The sequence below is a fragment of the Heloderma suspectum genome, chromosome 6, assembly GCF_057233095.1.
Source record: "Heloderma suspectum isolate Gila_16-S chromosome 6, 16-S_ref, whole genome shotgun sequence".
Lineage (NCBI taxonomy): Eukaryota > Metazoa > Chordata > Lepidosauria > Squamata > Helodermatidae > Heloderma > Heloderma suspectum.
Genome location: NC_139463.1, coordinates 97,948,668 through 97,968,579, shown reverse-complemented (window position 1 = coordinate 97,968,579; position 19,912 = coordinate 97,948,668). Strand labels below are relative to the sequence as shown.

Genomic DNA, 19,912 nt, shown 5'->3' with positions numbered 1-19,912 from the left:
ACCCGCCCTGGAATGCCCCCAGACTGGCCCCTTTTCAGCCACTCCGCGCTCCTCTTGCGAGCATGGAGGATGGGGCTGTTCTGCACTGCCTCCAAGGCAGCACGGAAGTGGGGGGAGGTCGGTTCCCAGAAAACAACATATCCTGTGGCTGTCTAGCCACTGTCTAGCGGCCATAGGATTGCTCCCTCAATATAATTTGTTATGGTGAAGAATTTTGAAGAAAACCTCCAAGCAGTGTAAGGATTCCACCTATTTCTTGATTTGTAAGGTAAATGAAATATATGTTAAATACATTACCCGCTGTCAATAATTATATTTAAATCCAATATGTATTTTGTGTGTTTAAATTTTTTTTTACTGTTGGTTTGTTTAATTTTGTTTTGGAAAATTAATAAAATCTTAAAAGAAAAAAAGTGCATGGAGAAAGTGGGAGTGAGCTTCTGGCCTTCCTCCTGACATTGCATGGAAGCATTAAAGTCCAGAGTCTAAAATTACCGAACTGGAAGTAATTAGGGCATGAGTGACTGAGGCCAGGTCCGATTTCAGAAGGAAAAGCCTTTCAGCAGGACTCTAGCTGAAGCTGCTAAGAAGAGCCTCTGGCCACCTCTTCCACCTGAGCATCCAGGAACAGCGCTGGGTTCAAAAGCACCACCAAGCTCCACCCTAATTCACCTTGAGGGAGAGTGCAACTCTGTCCAGAACAGGTTGCCCACCTATTCCCATATCAGCAGAACCCAGAGCTAATAGTACATCCACCTTGCCTGGATTATGTTTCTGCTTGTGCTGTCATTGCCTCCGTACACTGGAACCCATGTGTATGTGAACCAGGTCTGTGTTGAATGCTGGCCAGGCTAGACTGGCGCCAGTCCCCTGCAATCTCTCTACCACTCCCTTCTGCCAATATCGCTCCATCCCGACTGTATGGCCTCATCTTTCTCCCAGATGCCCTGACATTCCAGATGCCTTTCTTAAACCCAGATTCCATGGGGGCCCTGTGGTGAGACCAGAAAGGGGGGGGGGGTCAACTTTGCAACATTGTCTGCTGATGGCATCGAGTTAAATGATGTGTTGAAGTTGGTTGCTTTCTTGAAAAATGCAAAAAGTATGTGTTGTTGGGGTGGGAGGAGGAAATGAGGAGAGGTTTTAATGCTGTTGTAGAAGAGTGCCCTACATCCTGAATCTCTTGTGTCTTGGTAAATTCTTTGGTGTGTAGAGAAATAAAGGGAAGAGGCAGAGGGGCTGAGACCACTAGAGAGAAAATTGCTACACATGCCTGATGGGGAAGAGTTTGGAAATCTAGAGGGCTAAAAAGAGGGGCGGGGGAGAGAGAAATCATAGGTTATGTGAGGGGAGAAATCATAGGTTATGAGGGGATGTAGTTTGGAAGAGCCAGGACATCTGGGTCCCTTTTCCAAGGAGAATTGGATCAATGGGGTCAGAGCATAGGAGATGGAAAGAAAGGATACCTAAGTTAAGAGCATAGTAAATTTGGGTAGGTGTAAAAAAGAGTCAATGGAAGCTACTGAATTTCCTAGAATTTGGTGGTGGCAGGGAGTGGGGAGAGCTGGAAACCAGGATACCCCGGTTCCCTGGAATTTTGCGGGAGACGTGGGACAATTGGGAGCCAGGACTCTGGAGTTCCATGGGAGGGGAAAGTGGATGACAGCAGAGAAGATTGTAGTGCCTAATCTCTCTCTCTCTCTCTGTGTGTGTCTCTGTCTTCACACACTTTTTTTTAAAGTCCCTCCCGGGTATCAAGCCAGCCTGTGACCCGGCTTCCAGTCGTGCCCTCAAACCCAGATGCTCTGGAACTGGCTGAGAGGAGGGGGAGAGAGAATCACTCTCCCTGCACATGTTCAGCGGTACTCTTAAACTTTCCATGACATGATGACCCAGGAGCGGAGCAGGTACTTGTGGGGGGGGGGGCAGGGGAGTGGAGTTGAGATGTGCGTAAAGGACGATAGCGCGCAAATGTTGGGGGGGTGGAGAAAAGAGGGGCGTCAGCTCTAATCAAGCAGGGAGCCCCGCTCCTAAGCACCCATGCCCTTAGCCCCTCCTCTCCCCTTGCAAACAGTTTCACTTTCGGCTCTCCAACAAAACAGGCGGCCTGGCGTGTTCACCCGCTCTTTCTCGGTGAATCTGATATCTAGCATTGGGGGAGAAGAGTAGGGGAGACGGATCCCCCCACCTAACCCTCACTCCTTGCCACCACCTTCTCCTGCTCCAGAGAGCCAAGCAACGATCCTTACAGGTGAGAGAACCACCTGATCGGATGAATCCTGTTTTTTCGCCGGTGTGCAATACAGGGGAAAGGCGCGGGAGCGAGAGGTGCCAGGTTGAGCTTGTGGCTGCTCTGGGCACGGGAAGGGGGTTGGTAGTGGTGGCTGGGAGCCCAAATGACAGTATGTACTATAGGCAGCCTTGGGGTTCTTAACCCGATTTAGCCCAGATTCATTCCTTCTTAATCCTCCTTTAGCCACGGGCGCCTCATTCTGTTACTAGTGAAACGCCCATCCTTGTCTCAGGGAGGACCGTACAGGATCAGCGATGGGAAGAGCGGAAAAGTAGGAGATGACCATAAGAATATCGGTGGGAGCTGCCATTGGCAGCGGTTCTCCAGGGCTTTTGTTTATTTATTTACAGCATTGTTTCCCCGGTCTTCAACCAAAAACAAAAACTCTTCCAGAGCTGCTTACAAAGATTACTAATAAGACAGTCTCTGGCCCTCAAGCTTGCAAATATAAAAGATATGACACAGATTGGGAAGGGGGGGGGGGCAAAGAAGAGACTAAACTCAGGCACCAGTTCTTTGTTTCAAAGTTCTGTAAGGTTGTTTTAGGCAGGACTTTTCCCCCAACCCAACCAGGGATTGAAGCTGGGACCTCCTGCATTCATACCACTGAGCTATGGTCCCTCCCCATGAACTGAATAGGACCCGTGGCCCATCCTGCATAAGCAGGCTGAAGTTATTATGGTTCCCCAGTTTATTATTCCACAGAGAGGTGCAGAAGTAGCCCAGATAAGGAACTGAGGTCTACATATTGCTGCCTCCCCAAAATAAGCTTTTAAGATACCCCTGCCCCCAATCATGCACTCTTGCCACTGGGAAACTGTCCTCTGCAACATGTCTCTGCATCATTGGCATCGCTGTAGTGCTGTTCCAGATTCAGCCTTGCTCTAGGGTCAGTGCCCTGACACAGCAGCACTCCAGGGTCTTCCAGCAAAGGGAAAGCTTTCCCAGCCCTGCTACTTGAACCTTTCTTAAATGAGATGCCAGTTAAAAATTGGCATGTAAAGTAAGTACTCTAACAACTAGCCTTGCATCTCTGTGCCTATCTTTTGTTCCCACCCACTGTTGACTCTCGCCTCAACATTGCCCCAGGTGCACCACTTACCTTTGCCATTCACTCTATGGGAGAAACTAAAAGGCATTCACCTGGAGACACTTATTTATGTTTTTTTATTTTAGTTCACCATAATTATGTCCTGCTGTTCAGTAGAATTGTATATTCTGATAGGAAACTCATTTCAGAATATGTATCCTTAATGTAGCCAAAGCAACACCATCCATACCCAAGGGGAGGTATCAACTGCCTTGGGAGAACCAAGATTTGCAGAAATACAAAAAAGGGCTGGGGCACAAAAACAGCTCACTGAAGGCTGAGTATGATCAGTGGCAATGGAATGCTGACTGACTATGGTGGGGGGGGGGACAGAAAACGGGAGATGAAATGGAGTGTCTTGGAGAAGGGCATGGCTTGCTGGAATCCTGAACAGGAGCACTCCACACTGCAGTATTTTGTTGCAGGTCCCACTTGTTATAAATATAAACCATTGGGTTGGGAGCTCCCTGCCATTAAGAATCATGTCTGCTCTTAACTATGCAGTCCCATCCTGAATTCTGTTGCTTGGTTACACTATGGGGTGATAGAATGGTGGAATGGTGGACAGAGTGTTGGCTGATATACATAAGTGGGATCCAGTCTTTTCGGTGCATGGATATGGGTGAAGTATTAACAGTAAACTGTGTTAGTGATCGCTGCTTCAGTCAGAGTGGTATCCCTACTCAAGCCCATGTGATTGAACTGAATCCTGCTGGTAGCTTTTTCAGGTGGAGTCACCTATTGTGCAATGTGTGCAGATTCACCTATTGTGCGAGGAGGTGGCAGGGATTCAGAAAAAGATGGCAGGATGGAGAGAGTCATAATTTCATTAAATGAATATTTTGGCAGCAACTAAGTGGGAGGACTCTTTTCCCTATAGGCCAGGTGTGGTGGACTTTTTTTTTGGCCAAAGACCTCATTCCCATGGTTGGTTGGTTGGTTTATTTACACCCCACCTTTCTTCCCCCAAGGAACCCAAGGCAGGGAAAAGTCAGTTTTAGGTTTGTCCATTTGTTTATTTAATTTATTTATTACATTTATTTCCTGCCTTTTTCCCTTTTGCAAGAAACCCAGCATGGCTTACATGGTTCTCATCATCTCCATTTATCCTCACAACAACCCTGTGAGGTAGGTTAGGAGGAGAGTCAGTGACTGGCCCAAAGTTACCCAATGAGCTTGATGGCTGGGTGATGACTAGAACCCAGGTCTCCCGAGTCCCAGTCCAACTTTCTAACCACTACACCACACTGGCTTTCATTAATCTGTCAGGAGCTGCATGCCAACACGGTGTGAAACTGGAGCCAAAACTTTTTGCACTCTCTTTCTGCCACCTCATTTCTTTTCTCTCTTTATTCCACCCCTTCTCTCTCTCTCCCTCCTCTCTCTCTCTCTCTCTCTCTTCCTCCTTCTTCTCCTTCTTCTCCTTCTCCTTCTCCCTTCCCACCCAGTGGGCAGCCAGGTGAGGGACAGATCACTCTTGCTGAAGGCTTTTGAAATTAGATGGAAGGCCACAGGTTGCTGATCTCAGCTATAGGCTGATCTTGCCTGGTTGATGGGCTGGCCATATTCTTGGTTGATTTCTGTCTGCGAAGATGTGAATAGCCCTGAGTTATAGTACTGTGTGCCAGGAAGAAAAAAATAATCCTTGTTCCACTCAGTCGGTCATGCCATCTTTCATGATACTCTGCTCCATTACACATTTCCCCCCACAACAGTCAGTCAGCTTTTCATGGTAACTGAGCATGCACAATCCTCATTGGCTGGTTTTTGTGATTCCCCCACCCCTTAGGATTTCTTTTCCTTAATATTGTTTTGTACTTCTGCAAAACACCGGGTTCCCCCAAGCTTGCTAATACTTCCCCCTTGTGTGTGAGTGCTGACGTTTTGGCTGCCTAAGCAACAACGTTCATGCCTGAACATCAGAAATGGAGGGAATGATAGCTCCATAGAACCTCCTTGTCTGGGAATGCTGGTTGCCTGGGGTCAAGCAGAAGCCTGTTGCTTTCATGGCCTCCTTGTGGGTTTCCTGGGCTGCTTCCACACTAAGCATTGCTGAGGCATCCACACCACTCTTCCACTTTCAGCTGTGAGTGGAAATAAAATGGTGATTCCACAGTGCAAGATTGTGCTTCCTCTCCACCAACACTCAGTGATGCCCATCCACATGGCCAAGGGGGATGAAAGAGGGCTGTGTGTGTGTGTGTGTGTGTGTGTGTGCGAGAGAGAGAGAGAGAGAGAGAGAGAGAGATTAGATGGGACATCTGAGAAGGGGGGCAGGAAGGGTTAATCCTCCTCGCCCCCACTTCCTTGTCATGCTGACAGTTTGCACAGTGGTGCAAAGTCTCAGTTTTGCAAAGCTCTCTCAGGCTTAGTGCAAGTGATGGGGATTTCCCTTCCCCTCACCTACAGGGAGCCAAGCAGGAGCTTTGAAAGCTGCTTTCCAAGCCGGACCAACAAGTTAAAGCAGGCAGGGGGGAATTCCTCCCCACTCCATGCCAAATGACACCTGACTTAAATGACCTGTGTGTTGCTCCCAAGCTCTGGAACGCACTCCCTCTGGAGTTGTGACCCCCTCTGGAGTCCCCCTCTCTCTGCATTCAGGAAATGGGGTCAAGACACGTCTTTTAAATTTGGCATTTTAAATTGTTACCATTTTAAATTTGCTTTTCATGTTTATTATGTGTGTATTTTTTAATCATTCTTGTTCTTTTTTAAATTGTTGTAAACCACCTTGGTTGGTTCCAGAAGGGCAGTATAGAAATGCAATAAATTAAGAAATGTGCAGGAAGGGAGGGGCTTGCATTGCATCAGCTGGGGATGGGGGGGGCTGATAATAAATGGGATCAGGGCAGGTATGGAGACAGGTTATTTAACCCTCTCCTCCCATGTTGTGGTCCTGAGGAATATCCCTCTTCTGAAGCTAGTATTTCTGTTGCCGGGGTCGGGAGGGTGTCCCCATTTACTTGCACTGAGCCTGAGAAAGTTTGGTATTACTTTGCAGAAGCCTCCTGCTCAATGCAACACACAGCTCTCATGCCCCCTCTTCCACCTAGATCCTAAGGAAATAAAGAAAATAAAAGGCATGGATGACAGGGCCTGCATTGCAGTACCACAAGGAAGTGTGGGCTGAGGATTCCAGAGCTGCAGAAATCATGGAGGAAGGGGCAGGACTGTAGCTCTAAGGCAGAGGTGAGGAACTTGTGGTCCTCCAGATGTTGTTGGACTGCAATCCCATCATTCCTACTATTGGCCATGCTTGCTGGGGCTGATGGAAATTGGAGTCCATCAACACGCGGAGGGTCCCAGTTTCCCCAGTCTTGCTACAGCAGCCAGGGCTGTGCTGTTCTTCCATTTTGTTGGCATTGTGCAGCTATCCCATTTTTTTTTTCCTCAACGGATTTTATGGGGTAAGTATAAAAGACAGAAAACTCAGGAAGGTTACAAGTGGACGTCGTCATCTGAACCCCACGTAACGTTCTGAGAATGTGGCAGGGCAATGGCATGATAAAAGCCTGGCCTGGAAGCACCCCTAGTGCGGAAGCCACCCTGGTTGGCCCGTGTGGGAAACAAGACTCTCGACTAGATGGACCTTTGGTCTGAGCCAAGCAAGATGCGGCAGGGTTTCTCCAGGACCCTGGCTTATAATTTATGAGCAGTGTTCTCATAAATGCTGCCTGATTGCTCCCACTGCAAGCAGGAGCAACTAAACAAACCACAAACATTTGCTCCGTGGTTTGTTTAGCATGATGTGCAAACCCAGACCTCTGGCTTGTCTCTCCACACTGACAAGCCAGAGAAGTAGCCCAACAGGAAACCATAGGTTATTTCCTGGCATGCTGTAGGAGAGACAAGCTAGAGGGCCAAAAGGCAGTGGTTTATTCAGCTGCTGCCACATCGAGCAGCATGCATGCAACTAGGGCCAGCACTAAGAGTAGGCATTGTTGGACACTTGCTGACAGTCCACACTCCAGCAGGGGCCCACTGACAAGAGCCCCCTGGACCTGCTCCTCCTCCTCACCATTGCTACTGTCAAGGGCTCCTTGACGGCCTCTCTCAGTCTAATCCAGTAGCCAAGTCCAGACACAGACAAAGGGATTCTTTCCAAAGCTTTATTCCTCTTTTACAACTTAACAACTCTACTGTTAGCAACTAGCTATGAGCAGCAGAGTACCTATGCCCTAAGTTGGAACAGTTGGTCCCCGTTTGAAGGAGAAGCACTGGCAGACCCTGAACTTATGGGCTACGGAGAGTTCCTCCCCTTTCCCCTTGGATCCTCTGGGTGCAACCGTTGTTTGCGCGCCAACCGGGCACTATGCCTCCTTTCCGTGCCCTCCATTTGGCGCTGCTCCCTGCGTCGGCGTCGCACGTCCAGCAAGTCTTCTTTCCGCGCTCTCTCATTCCCGGGACTGCTATCTATGCCAGGAATGCCAGTGGGAGGAATCTCAGCCAGCTGTTGGCCCTGGGAAGGATGAGCGCACTCCTCTCCCAGGAGCGACTCCTCTTCCTCAGAATCAGAACTACTCTGGGATTCTATAGGCTCAGTGACCACCCTGACAGCTACCTGCTTGTTCACCTGCCTCTTGCTCTGGCCCAGACAACGGTGGTGGTGAGGAGAAGCAGTAGATGCCACTTCCTGCTTTCTCAGTGGCTCTCCGCCTTATCCAGCAAGTAGGTGGTAGCAATGATGGGGAAAAGGATAAGGAGAAATAACAGTCAGTGATAATGGTGGTGTGAAGGTGGACTCACTGAAGGAGAGGGCACATTGAGGGTGCCTCGCCCAAGGGCCCTCAAAAGCCTGAAGCTGGCACTGCATACACAACATACGAACTGAGTTTATGAACTTTTCTACATGAGGCTGTTAATCCCCTCTTTTTACTTTCAGTTTCAGTACCGAATTGAGATCGGAGCACAATACAAGGAGCTTTTCTTTTCCAGCTTTTCTGCTACATAACCTCTAGGTGGCACTGTGGTATAGTGGAATAGGGCAAATATAAAAGAGGAAATGACACTTTCTTTGCTTCCCAATTAAGTGCCGCTTCCCTGCTCTAAAAAAACCTGCCAAAAGAGCTGGTTAGACAGAGAAGTAAAATTGGAGGTTCACGATGTCATCTAAAGAACCCGTAAACAACTGTGAGTAGGAAATGATGAGCACACAGTAAATGCCTCATGTAGAAAAGCCCTATGTCTCTTTTCTGGGTAAAAAGGTAAAGGTAAAGGTGTCCCCAACCAGTCGTGTCCGACTCTAGGGTGCGGTGCTCATCCCCGTTTCTAAGCCAAAGAGCCAGCGCTGTCCAAAGACGCTTCCGTGGTCATGTGGCCGGCATGACTGAACACCGAGGTGCACGGAATGCTGTTACCTTTCCCGCCGAGGCGGTACCTATTTATCTACTTGCAATTTCTTGCTTTCGAACTGCTAGGTTGGCAGAAGCTGGGACTGAAGATGGGAGCTACCTCCGTCATGCAGTACTCAGGTCTCGAACTGCTGACCTACCGACCTTCCAGTCTGCAGTTCAGCGTCTTAACCACTAAGCCACCATGGCCCCTATGTCTCTTTTCTGGGTAGTAACAACTAATTTAGATCGCATCAGAATACATGTGGAAACTTAGCCCAATTCGCATCCCTTTGCTTGAACTAACACTAAATCTAAACTGCCATTCTGTTGTCAATTCAGCCCAGTTTGGAGAGAGATTTGCCAGGTCGTTTATTTATTGCCCTTGGGCAAGGCACAGTTTAACCTAAACATACCCAGTTCACTCAACCTTTCCAGACCCTTTTTCATCTTTATTTCTCTTCCCCCCGCTCCCCAAATCCTCTCTGGTTTGTTAAGCTCCTTATTAAATTGGGTTGCTTCCTAATAGCTTAGTGTGGAACTGCCACCCTTTGTATGCTGACTTTTGGGGTGGAGAGAATCCAGACAATGTTGTCGCTAGCCCATTGCATTCCAGCATTTCCTGTGGAGCCCTTGTTCCCCCCTCCCCGACCCTGGGACCTGATTTATGGCGATTTAAACAAATATAATAGCTTGTCCATTGTGTGGTGGGAATGCAGTATACTAATAACACTTTTCAGGGGAGGAGCCATAGTGAAGTGGTGGATCAATCACATGTTTTGCATGCAGTAGGTCTTGGGTTCAACCCCTGGCATCTGCAGTTTATAAAGGTCACAACTGATGGGAAAGACCCCCACCTAAGGCCTTGGAGACTCATTGTCAGTTGGAGTACACAATACTGGACTAGATGGGCTAATGGTATGACTCAGCATAGCGCAGCTTCATATGCTCTGGGGTATTATATCCTCCCTAAAAGCTTCCTCCCTGAAATTAAAAGCTTCCTGCAATTTTTTAAAAGAGATAAGACCCATGAACTGATGCGAACGTTTCAGAGTTCATTACATGGCTCCAAATCTCAACATCACAGATAAAGAATTGCCACCAGAGGTGCATATTTATTTATTTATTTATTTATGTATTTCATTTCTATACCGCCCAATAGCCGAAGTTCTTATTAGCATCTATAGCAATCACAACCAGTCCAATCATATTAGTTTGATTTTAAAAAGTGTGCAGATGGACAAATTCCATGATAAAGGTTCAGAAACAAGTAATTAAACAGTTCATGATATTCAAAAATGTGGCTGATGCATTTCAGTCAGCTGTATTCATTTATACATAAAGTATCTAGATGATAACATATTTACATTGTACAATATCTACCACTTTAAAATGTCTTATGTCCAGCTGAATACTGTGGGATGTGTAATGTGATATTCTCACTGTTCCTATACTGTTTAATGAACCCAGTGTGGCAATTTTATAGGTTTAAAAACCTGCATAAGTATGAGTATGATACAAGTTCAGGAGGAATCACCTAGGCAAAGTATTTAAAGGGAACTGTAGGAGTTGGATCCAGAGAAGTTAGTCACACTTGGTTCCCTTTGCAATCAGTGACTTAACTATATATGTTGAGTTCAGTGAGACCTAAGAGTTCACACCTGGATGCAACCTGATATGCATCAGATAGCATTTTAACCTCTTAAAAACTTTAAAAACCTCTTAAAAACTTTAAAAACCTCTTAAAAACTTCCAAGACACAGGAACTGTCTTGGAAGAAACCTTAAAGTGCTTCCAGATGAGACTTTTATTGTGCAATTGCCCTGCCTTATTCATGGAATTTTACAGGGGGACCAGCTGCTGCTGTCTTCCATTCCCAATCCCCCACCCACCCCCAGTTTTCCCACTGCTGCTTCTGTCTTTTTTCTTACTGCAAAGAATCTGTTAAGGAGGAAAAGCCAGGATAGCTGCATAGTGTCTGTCTGGAAGCACCCTTACTTAGATGAACACTGTAGAGCAGGGGTCGACACCTCATCGCCTGTGGGCTGCATGCAGGGCCCCTGGCCGTTTTTCCAGGCCCCACAGCTCCCCCCGCCCCCAAATTGCTGCTGCCACCACAGCAAAAAAAAAGTTTCACTTTAAAACAGGCAGGCAACATGTTTAAAAAATGACATCCATAGTGGCTACAGAGTGGCCAAATGTAGCTTGTCTGCAAGCTAAATGTGGGCCTTCGGAGCCACTACAGAGCACCCAAAGGGTAAAATATAGCTTGAAAATTTGTCCATTTAACCATTACAGCGCTCCGTAGTGGAGAGGTTTGCCACCAACACATTTATTTTTGTTGCTGGGGTGGGGATGGGGGCTGTACATAAAAGGGCTCTGGACCTCCAGAAATTGGCCACCCCTGCTTTAAAACAAGGTACGTGGGGAGCACACAGCTTGTTTTAGTGCAAGTTTGCACTCCACTTGGGCTTCTTGGAGCACATTTTTTAATTAAAACAAGGCACAGCTTCCCAGCTATACATGAAATATGTGTATGAATTGTCTTTGTTTCTCTGTCCTCCTGATTCATCTACCAATCAGTTTCTTGGGATGACCCCCTTCTTCCCCCCACCCCCAGCTCTAGTATTATGAGGGCCCCAGCGGGGAAGGGCATTTCTCCACACCATGCATGTGATGAAACACCAAAAAAGACCTTTTGGATCTGTGGCATATCCTGGGGTCTTTCAGAGAATCCTTACTGGAGAAGGGGGGGTTAACAGCCTTGTGTAGAAAAGCCTTTAGTCTGTTGCAGCAAAAATAACGAGCCTTGTGGCACCTTAAGGACTAGCCAATTTATTCTGGCATAAGCTTTCATGGACACTGTCCATTTCATCAGATGCATGAAATGTTAACCTCAAATTCGCAGATTTAAATACATGCACATGTTGGAGTGAGGGCGGATGGGAAATGTGAACGGTCTTGTAAGAGGGAAGTGAAATGCAAAAAAGACAATGTTATCACACTACACTACATGTCACACTATAAACTACACACTGTCTACACACTGCATATGTTAGTTGGTGTCAAGGGTGGACACTGAGCCCATAGAATCCCAGAGTAGTTCTGATTCTGAGGAAGAGGAGTCGCTCCTGGGAGAGGAGCGTGCTCCTCTTTCCCAGGGCCAACAGCTGACAGAGATTCCTCCCACCGGCATTCCTAGCTTAGATAGCAGTCCTGGGAGTGACAGAGTGCGGGAAGCAGACTTGATGGACGCGTGACGCCGACGCAGAGAACGGCGCCAAATGGAGGGCGCAGAAAGGAGGCGTAGTGCCCGGTTGGTGCGCAAACAACGGCTGCGCCCAGAGGATCCAAGGGAAAAGGGGAGGGACTCTCCCTAGTCCTTAAGTTCAGGGGTCTGCCAGTAATTCCCTTTCAAACGGGGACCAACTGTTCCAACGTAGGGCATAGGTACTCTGCTGCTCATACCTAGTTGCTAACAGTAGAGTTGTTAAGTTGTAAAAGAGGAATAAAGCTTTGAAAAGAATCCCTTTGTCTGTGTCTCGACTTGGCTACTGGATTAGACTGAGAGAGGCCTCCAAGGAGCCCTTGACAGTTGGCTCACTTGCATAATGTCTGTGTTATCATCCAACAACCATTTCTGAATGGCGACCATTAAGATAAGCATCACTGTTTGTACAACACTGCCCCCATTTCCCACCCAACCCAGCATGTGTGTGTAGATAAATCTGTCACTATTTGAGGTTAATACTTCATACATCTGATAAAGTGGATAGGGTCCATGAAAATTTAGGCCAGAATAAATACTTTAGTCTTTTATAGAATCATAGAATAGTAGGGTTGGAAGGGGCCTAAAAGGCCATCGAGTCCAACCCCCTGCTCAATGCAGGAATCCAAGTCAGAGCATCCCTGACAAATGGCTGTCCAGCCTCGTCTTGAACGCCTCCAGCGTGGGAGAGCCCACCACCTCCCTAGGGAATCGGCTCCATTGTCATATTGCTCTAACAGTCAGGAAGTTTTTGCTGATGTTCAGCCGGAATCTGGCTTCCTGTAACTTGAGCCCATTATTCCGTGTCCTGCATTCTGGGATGATCGAGAAGAGATCCTGGCCTTCCTCTCTGTGGCAACCTTTCAAGTACTTGAAGAGTGCTATCCTATCTCCCCCCAGTCTTCTCTTCTCAAGGCTAAACATGCCCGGTTCTTTCAGTCTCTCTTCATAGGACTTTGTTTCCAGTCCCCTGATCATCCTCATCGCTCTCCTCTGAACCATCTCCAATTTGTCTGCATCCTTCTTAAAGTGTGGTGCTGAGAACTGGACACAGTACTCCAGATGAGGCCTAACCAGTGCTGAGTAGAGGGGAACTAGTAGTTCCTGGGATTTGGAAGCGATGCTTCCAAATAGCATTGGCCTTTTTTGCAGACACATCACGTTGTTGGCTCATCTTCAGCTTGTGATCTATAGCCATTCCAAGATCCTTCTCGCTTGTCGTGTTGTTGAGCCACGTATCCCCCATCTTGTAACTGTGCCTTTGGTTTCTTTTTCCTAGGTGCAGAACTTGGCATTTATCCCTATTAAATGTCATTCTGTTGTTTTCTGCCAGCGCTCCAGTCTATCAAGATCACTTAGAATTTTGTTTTTGTCTTCTATCCCACCCAATTTTGTGTCATCTGCAAATTTGATCAGCATTCCCTGCACCTCCTCCTCCAAGTCATCAATAAAAATGTTGAAGAGCACTGGGCCCAGGACTGAGCCCTGTGGTACCCCACTCATTACCTCTCCCCAGTTTGAGAAGATCCCATCGATAAACACTCTTTGAGTCCGATTCTGTAGCCAACTGTGGATCCACCGGATCGTTGTTTCATGTAGCCCACTTTGAGCTAGTTTGCTCATCAGGGTATCATGGGGCATTTTTTCGAAAGCTTTGCTGAAGTCGAGGTATATTATCTCTACAGCATTCCCACAGACCACAAGGGAGGCTACTTGATCAAAAAATGAGATCAGATTCATCTGGCAGGGTTTGTTCTTGACAAATCCATGTTGGCTTCGAGTAATCACTGCATTGTTTTCAAAGTGCTTACAGATGGATTGCTTTATCATCTGCTCCAGAATTTTCCCAGAGATGGATGTCAGACTGGCTGGTCTGTAGTTCCCAGGTTCCTCCTTTTTACCCTTTTTGAAGATAGGGACAACATTAGCCCTCCTCCAGTCATCTGGCGCTTCACCCGTCCTCCATGATTGCTCAAAGATAATAGACAGTGGTTCTGAGAGTTCTTCTGCCAGTTGCTTTATTACTCTAGGATGCAGTTCATCTGGCCCTGGAGATTTGAACTCATTCAAAGTAATTAGGTGTTCCTTGACCATATTCCTATTGATCTCAAGCTGCAATTTTACCCCTTCAGCCTGTACTTCGCCTTTGCCGGGGGGGGGGGTCATAGACCCTCTTTTGGGAGAAGACTGAGGGAGCCAAAGTAGGAATTGAGCACCTCTGCCTTTTCTTTGTCATCTGTTATCATTTTGCTGTCTTTATTTAATAGCTGAGCCACCATTTCTTTCCTCTGTCTTTTACTATGCATGTATCTGAAGAAAGCCTTTTTGTTGCTTTTAGCATCCCTCGCTAACCTCAGCTCGTTCTCAGCTTTAGCCTTCCTGACGCCACCCCTGCAATTCTGTGCTGCCTGCCTGTACTCTTCCTTTGTTGCTTGGCCTTCTTTCCACTTCCTATATTTGTCCTTTTTTGTTTTCAGGTCATCCCTAAGCTTTTTGTGAAGCCACATTGGCTTCTTCTGTTGTCTTCCACCTTTTCTTTTTGTTGGAATTGTTTGTAATTGTGCCTTGAGATTTCCTTTTTTAAAAACTCCCACCCATCTTGGACTCCTTTTCTCGTTAGAGTCGCTTGCCATGGGACCTTATAATTGTTCTGAGTTTATTAAAATCAGCTTTCCTAAAATCCAGAGTACGCGTTTGACTACACTCGGCTTTTGCTTCCCTTAGAACCAAGAACTCAAGTATAACATGGTCACTTTCCCCCAGAGTTCCTGTAACTGCTACTTGATCCACTAAGTCATCTCTGTTGGTTAGGATCAAGTCAAGGACAGCCGATCCTCTAGTTCCTTCCTCTACTTTCTATAGGAGGAAGTAATCCGCCACACAAGTCAGGAATTTCCTGGAGGGGCATGTTTTGCAGAATTTGTCTCCCAACAAATATCAGGGAAATTGAAGTCCCCCATTACTACTACATCATGCTTCCTTGAAACATTGGCTGTTTGCTTTTCAAAAGTTTCATCCTTGTCTTCTCCTTGATTGGGTGGCCGGTAATAGACTCCGACCACCAGGTTCCTTTTATTCTTTGCTCCATTTATTTTGATCCAGATGCTCTCGATGGGGCTACCAAGCTCATCCTCCTGTATTTCTGTGCAGAGATATGTATTTTTCACATACAGTGCAACCCCACCACCCTTTGTGTTCCTCCTGTTCTTTTTAGGTGCCATATTGCTTTTAATATGTCCGTCAACAATTAGAACTATTAGTCTGTGGGAATAAAATGTAACCCTTTAAATGTCTGTTGTGTTAATCTGGTCTTTTGAATGTACATATTAACTCCTCTCAGTAAATTACTCCTAGGTCAAGTGACTTTGTCTTTAATCTCTGAAAACCTTGTAGCCCTTAAGGTGCCAATCTTTCAGACACTCAGTGCCCAACATTGAAAAGGACCCTTCAAGTGTCAGGGTTGTATGTCTGAAGGTGCACGTTCAGGCATATATCCATGAAAAAGAGCACTTGAAAACTCTTCCTAGTCTGGAGCACATGGCTAGCTAGCTTCAACTGAGGACTGGAATCTGGAGATTAGAAAACTGGAGAGTGAAGAGACTGGATAACTTGAGAATGGAGGTGACTCTCTTAACTAAAAGATATGGGGTGGCTCCAGACAGGGGGCCCTAATGCAAGTAGTCAAAAGACATGTGTTGCTGTTCCATTTTTTTCTTCCTTAATAGATTTTTTTCTGGAAAGCAAAAGAAGGAAGAAGCAGTAGAAAAAGATGGGAGGGTTACAAATCGAAGATGATGTCTGGACCCCCTGTAAAATTCTGTGGATGAGGCATGATAAAAGCCTCCAATGGAAGTATATTAGGGGTCAAAGTAGAGGTCTTCTTGATACATAACATGCAGCTATATATCTCCCTCCTTTAATTCATTACAGGGGGGTGGGATCCTACTAGGAACTCAATGCACAGGATGGGCAGATGTATTTCTTCCCATCCCAGTGAGATCTTAGTGACCCCCCTGATGGCTAGATGGTCTCCATAAAAAATCCCCATTGGCACCTCATGTCCTTTGCTTCTTAATGACCTTACTGTGCTTTCTTTTCCCCCCTCAGCACCCCCCTCTTTCTAGAGGGGTAATCCTCAGCATGCTGGCCACCCACCAAGCCATGTGGAGATGACTTGGCATCATGGCATCCCAGATTCTTCTGTGGTAAGTCAAAAAAGAATAGCCTGAATCAAGGAAAGGGCTCCTACCCTCTTTGGTTCCAGTCCAGGACTAGCTGCCTTAGGGATACAGGTTGCTTAGATTTCTCCTTGTAACACCACCACCACATCGCCAACACCAGATGATGTGCATGCTACAGTTGCACTGATGCTGGGTATCGGTGGACCTATAACACTATGGTCCACCGATGGAATCAAGACTAGCATAACCAGTGGCAGAGCTTGGGCATTTGCTGGGGCCCAGAAACAGGGCAGAGGCCCACCATGGATCCCTGCCATCTTCTTTTCTTATGCACACATCTACATGGGAGGCTAAAGCCCGCACTAGCAGCAGGAATCTCTGGTGTGATCTGTAGACCTAGGTGACATAAATATGTGAAATGTAGAGATGCTGCCTGGAAATAGCCGCCTTGCTCAGCACGACACTTCCCCTAGCCTGTGATGTTTTGTGGTTATGCAGTGGTGAAGGAAAGTGCTTTTGACTAGAGGAGTCAGCGAAGCTCATTTGGCTCAAGTTAGATACGAGCTTTGGGGCTCGTAATACTCACCTCAAAGTAGTTTATAAACTACTGTGTCCCCCACATGAGCGGACAAATAAGCTACTGTGCATAGCTTATTTTCCCCACCCTCGCCCCTCCCCCCTCTACAGTCCTCCCACTAGGCCGGGATGGTATCCCAGATTCCTTTGCATTGAAAATCAAATCCCGGTGTCCCCTATGCCACCGCTGCGTCACCTGCATTTCTCCAATTGGCCTGTCCCATTCCTGCAAACTTCCAAGGCTTTTCAGCTGCCACCCCCTTTTCGAGGGAAACCTGTGTATGAAGTTGGTGGAAAGTGGGCTTCACAGGGCCTTGGCATGGCTTGATTTTAAGAGCTTGCGCTTTCCCTTGAAGTGATGCACCCAAGGCACAAGCCAACCCCTGGGCGACCTCAAGCAGGTGAGCAAAGCCTGCTTTGCACCAAAAAGGGGGTGGCAGCTGTAACTTCTTGATAGTTTGCTGGAATGGGGTGAAATTTCATCCGCAGTGTCTTCTCATGGGGAGCCATCAAATGCTGTACTGGATAACTGCACGACTTTCCTTTTTCAGGAAAAGTGAACAGTTTCCCCCCCTATTCCCCTTTTTTCCCCTATTCACTATTCCGCAGTTGCCTCTTTCCCTCTTCACTTGTTATTTCTCCTTGGCACTATTGTGCAGTTGCACTGTTTCACAGTGGCGGGATAGTGCAATTAGGGAAGGTTGTGCTTGTGTAACTTCATAGTAGCATGATAAAGGAAGGCTGCAGTTGTGTACATTGTGTAATTTTCATGGAAAAGTGACCGGAAACTAACTGCTTGCTACCCTTTCATTCCCTCTGCTGCTAGGCAGATCTCAGAAACAGAGGTCCGCTGGCTGGATTGGGTGACCCTCTGGAACTGATTTTGGGGGCATGTGTGAGCAGAAGTCCACTCACATAATGTTGAGTTTAGCCCTTATAACCAACACTCCTGTACATGAGGAGTGTGTGTGAAGAGCACAGAGGTAACTAAGGCAAGTCTTCTTGAAGAAACACTACAGCAGAACCTTAACAACTTTTGCCTTTGCTTGTGAGAATACAGCCTGAGGAATTTTCAAGTAGGCAGAATGTAGACTGAGGTTGATCAGTGTCACGTAAGACACTCAAGCCTGGAAACAGAAGTTATGGGGAAACTTCTCTTGCTATAGAGGAAATCACTGGCATCCCTGCCCCCCACAAATTCTGTGAAGCCCCACCTGGAAATGGTGACCCCTCCACCCTAAGACTGCAGCCCTGGTTTATGTCCTGCTTTTGGGAGAAAGTATAAGAGTGAAAACAGTTTAAGGGTTTGTTAAATTCATGTTGCTATTTGTGTGAACATGTCTAAGAGGTTTTTTTTGGGGGGGGTCTTCATTTCCTATACGCCAGGGGCAAGGAACTTGTGGCCCTCTGGACATAGCTGTACTCCAACTCCTATCAGCCCCAGCCAGCATGGCAATGCTCTGGAATGATGGGAGCCAAGGAACATCTGGAAGTTTCCCATTTCTGCTATACACCTTGGGTCCAAGTTACCTGAAGGATTGCCTCCTTCCACGCAAACCTGTCCAAGAATTAAGATCTGGATCTGAAGGCCTTCTCTAAGTGTCCACATCTTTGGTGGTTAGGCAGGTGGCAACCAGAGAAAAGGCCTTTTCAGTGGTTGCACCTGATTTATGACATGCCCTCCCTGGAACCCTCACTGTTAAGCTTTAGGTGTCAGGTTAATAATTTGGTTACCATATGTATTTTAGTAATAACTTTTATTGAACAGTGATTGATACTTATTTTATCACTGCATGGTTTCAATCCTCTGTTTTACCTGCTGTTGGTTTTTATGCTGTATTTGCAGTTTTTCATCTCCTTGATGTTTCATCTTGCCCTGTCTATGATTTTATGACCTTACGATTTTTAATATACTCCTATATTATTTATATAATAGCTCACTCCGTCACGCGGCACTCGGGTCTCAAACTGCTGACCTGCCGACCTTCCGGTCTGCAGTTCAGCGTCTTAACCACTAAGCCACCTCGGCCCTTCCTTTTTTACCTTTTTATATTATTTTCTTACTTGTTACCTGATTTGGGTATTTTTCAAATTCCTTAAATAAAATAAATACATTTCTAGCCATGACTTGTCCTTCCCCAGTGACCTCAGTCCCAAGTTCCTAGCTCCTGCCACCAATATTCCCTAGCATCCTTTTCCTCTTTCCCCATTCCAATTATTCTGCAAAACAGCACAATTAATGTGTTGCTGTTAGGGTGCAACACCTAATTCAGCATACCTAATTCAGCAGAGGTAGTAATGTTGTATTATTTGCATAAGAGGAGAGGGTATAATCCATTAAATCGGACTGATTCATAAGACCAAGCAGACTGATTCATAAGACCACGCAGCTTTTGCATTTCATGCTGTCAGTTTGCAGAAGTCGGTGGCATGGAAGTTTTCATTTAGATTTGTAGCAAACTAAGGGCACAAACTATACATATTTAGATGGAAAACGTCAGCCTAATTTTTCATCTGGGTGGCTCGGGAATGTGGGAGTTGTAGGACATTTTTCCATCTAAACATGCATAGGATTGCACCTTAAATAACTTGCCTGTGTCCTCCTAGGTCTTCTTCCTGCTGCTGTTGTTTTCTGTCCCATCTGAACCAAACAAAGATTGCATCTTCAGGTACTCTCCTTTCCAGACCACGAGCTTTTCAGATGACTTCGAAGATCTGGTGAGTATATTGCAGAACTGCAAGCAGACTAGCATGTCTGCTCTGTGCCGGCAGCAGACAGGCAGTATATCGGGATCTGCAATTAGGAGCATTTCTATACCATGCTAAAATCCCGCAACTTTACTGGGGCTTTCTGCTTCTGTTTTAAATGCAGGATCACGATGGGCTCCCTTTACATGCATTTCCTTCCCCCCGTTTCCCCCCTTATCTGCATTCTTCTATATGTTTCATTATAATTAGCATCGTAATTATCTATTTTAAATTGTCAAGTTATTCTTTTATGTACAGTGCTGTGTAAAAAAGCGCTTTATAAATTATTATTATTATTATTATTATTGTGCAGCCACTAGATGGCACTGTGGTCTAGCTCCTCTTATTTGAGGGATTTCCCCTTTTCACAGGGAACTCAACAAGCTATAATTTGATAGCTCGTTATCTCCAATCTTTTAAAAAATG

The 19,912-nt window shown here is 46.3% G+C and overlaps 1 protein-coding gene across 11 annotated transcripts in view; it reads left to right on the top strand.

The window, feature by feature from the left end:
* Positions 1-1,741: 1,741 nt before the first annotated feature.
* Positions 1,742-19,912, top strand: part of FLT3LG (fms related receptor tyrosine kinase 3 ligand) — a 39,443-nt gene continuing 21,272 nt past the window's right edge. For 7 of the 11 annotated variants that reach the window (XM_084805459.1, XM_084805462.1, XM_084805454.1 and 4 more), the window contains exons 1-3: positions 2,123-2,251; positions 16,089-16,186; positions 19,346-19,456. In XM_084805459.1, the coding sequence (XP_084661585.1) occupies positions 16,151-16,186; positions 19,346-19,456 (147 nt within the window). In that variant the 5' untranslated portion in view covers positions 2,123-2,251; positions 16,089-16,150. Of the gene's footprint in view, positions 1,908-2,122; positions 2,252-16,088; positions 16,187-17,564; positions 17,731-19,345; positions 19,457-19,912 lie in introns of those variants that run through there. The other 4 variants (XM_084805460.1, XM_084805466.1, XM_084805464.1 and 1 more) reach the window with 2 other exon arrangements.